Source organism: Plectropomus leopardus, unplaced genomic scaffold (genome assembly GCF_008729295.1).
Source record: "Plectropomus leopardus isolate mb unplaced genomic scaffold, YSFRI_Pleo_2.0 unplaced_scaffold17653, whole genome shotgun sequence".
Lineage (NCBI taxonomy): Eukaryota > Metazoa > Chordata > Actinopteri > Perciformes > Serranidae > Plectropomus > Plectropomus leopardus.
The window spans coordinates 1-1,358 of NW_024619002.1; the positions used below are offsets into that span (position 1 = coordinate 1).

A 1,358-nucleotide genomic window follows, 5' to 3' on the forward strand; every position below is an offset into this window, starting at 1 on the left:
CACTGTGTCTCCTGGACCTCACTGTGTCTCCTGGACCTCACTGTGTCCCCAGTTTGCGAACGTTTTCAGCCGCTGTTCTTTATGTTGCTGCTGTTTTGACCGTTGGTTGCATAAATAAGGTGTCGTCAAAACATCACACCGTCCCGTCCTCGGTCCTTTTCTGCCAGCTGTCCCTTTCACACAGACGTAAATTGGGTGCCGCTGCTGTCTCTGTTTCCGTCCTAAAGACGGGACGACTCTGACATTCGTTCTGTGGTCGTACGGTCGAACGGCGAGGTGGAAAAACGGTCACGTTACCGCCTAGAATGAGGACTGTAAAAGAGGCTTCTGACTCCACAGCAACATTACACTTTACATCCTTCAAAGCATCATGGGAATTGCAGTCCCAAAATAGAATATAAGGCATAATGGAAGGAGGAGTTACAAAATCTCATATTAACTTTTTTTCACATTGTACTGTCAATATTTTTTTAACCCTCTGATTGTTCATTTGTGTGAGAGGTAGATAAAAGAGCGTTATCGGCGCTACGATTAAAAAGTCAGTTAAAGACGCAGCGTGAGAGGCAGAGGCGTGTTTAAAGCTGTCCGGGCGATCAGGACGTGTGGTGAGTGAATAACGTGTTTTATTTTTGTTGTTCTCCAGACAGCGAAGACGAGGACGACGAGCGCCCGGCGGCGCGGCGAAGGCGACTGGCTGAGCGCGCAGCAGAGGGCATCGCAGATGGAGAGGAAGAGGAAATGATCGAGAGCATCGAGAACCTGGAGGATATGAAGGTTGTAACATCTGCTGCTCAAAACGACGAAAATACAGACTGAGCGATGCAGAGTGGCTCCGTCAGGTCAGACTGTTGCTCTCCAGCTTCCACGCAGCGTCTGACGGCGTTTTCTGTCTGCAGGGACACACGGTGAGGGAGTGGGTGTCCATGGCGGCTCCCAGGCTGGAGATCTACAACCGCTTCAAGAACTTCCTGCGGACCCACGTGGACGAGAACGGCCACAACGTCTTCAAGGAGAAGATCAGCGACATGTGCAAAGGTAGCTCAAGTGTTTTATAAAAATATATGTGTGAGCACATCTACGCTGATGAATCTGTGACTTCTGATTTTAAATGATAAACTTGCATCCTAAACTGTGTTTCCAGAGAATAAGGAGAGTCTGGTGGTGAACTACGAAGACCTCGCAGCCAGAGAGCACGTTTTGGCCTACTTCCTGCCAGAGGCTCCAACTGAGATGCTGAAGGTGAGCGGAGTTCGGTTTGGTTCGATACGTTTTCAGTACAGCAAAAAGTAGAAATGCAAAATAAATTTCTTTGATTTTTTAAAAAAATTAATTATTTTACATTATTTTAATTCAGTTTT

The 1,358-nt window shown here is 47.2% G+C and overlaps 1 protein-coding gene across 1 annotated transcript; it reads left to right on the forward strand.

Annotated features, from left to right (window-relative positions):
- Window positions 1–641: 641 nt before the first annotated feature.
- On the forward strand, window positions 642–1,239 carry LOC121964893 (DNA replication licensing factor mcm2-like; the record flags this gene model as incomplete). The annotated part of the gene is made up of 3 exons (XM_042515073.1): window positions 642–774; window positions 897–1,035; window positions 1,142–1,239. Coding segments are annotated over exons 1-3 (273 nt in total), but the record flags the coding sequence as incomplete, so codon positions are not given.
- Window positions 1,240–1,358: the final 119 nt, after the last annotated feature.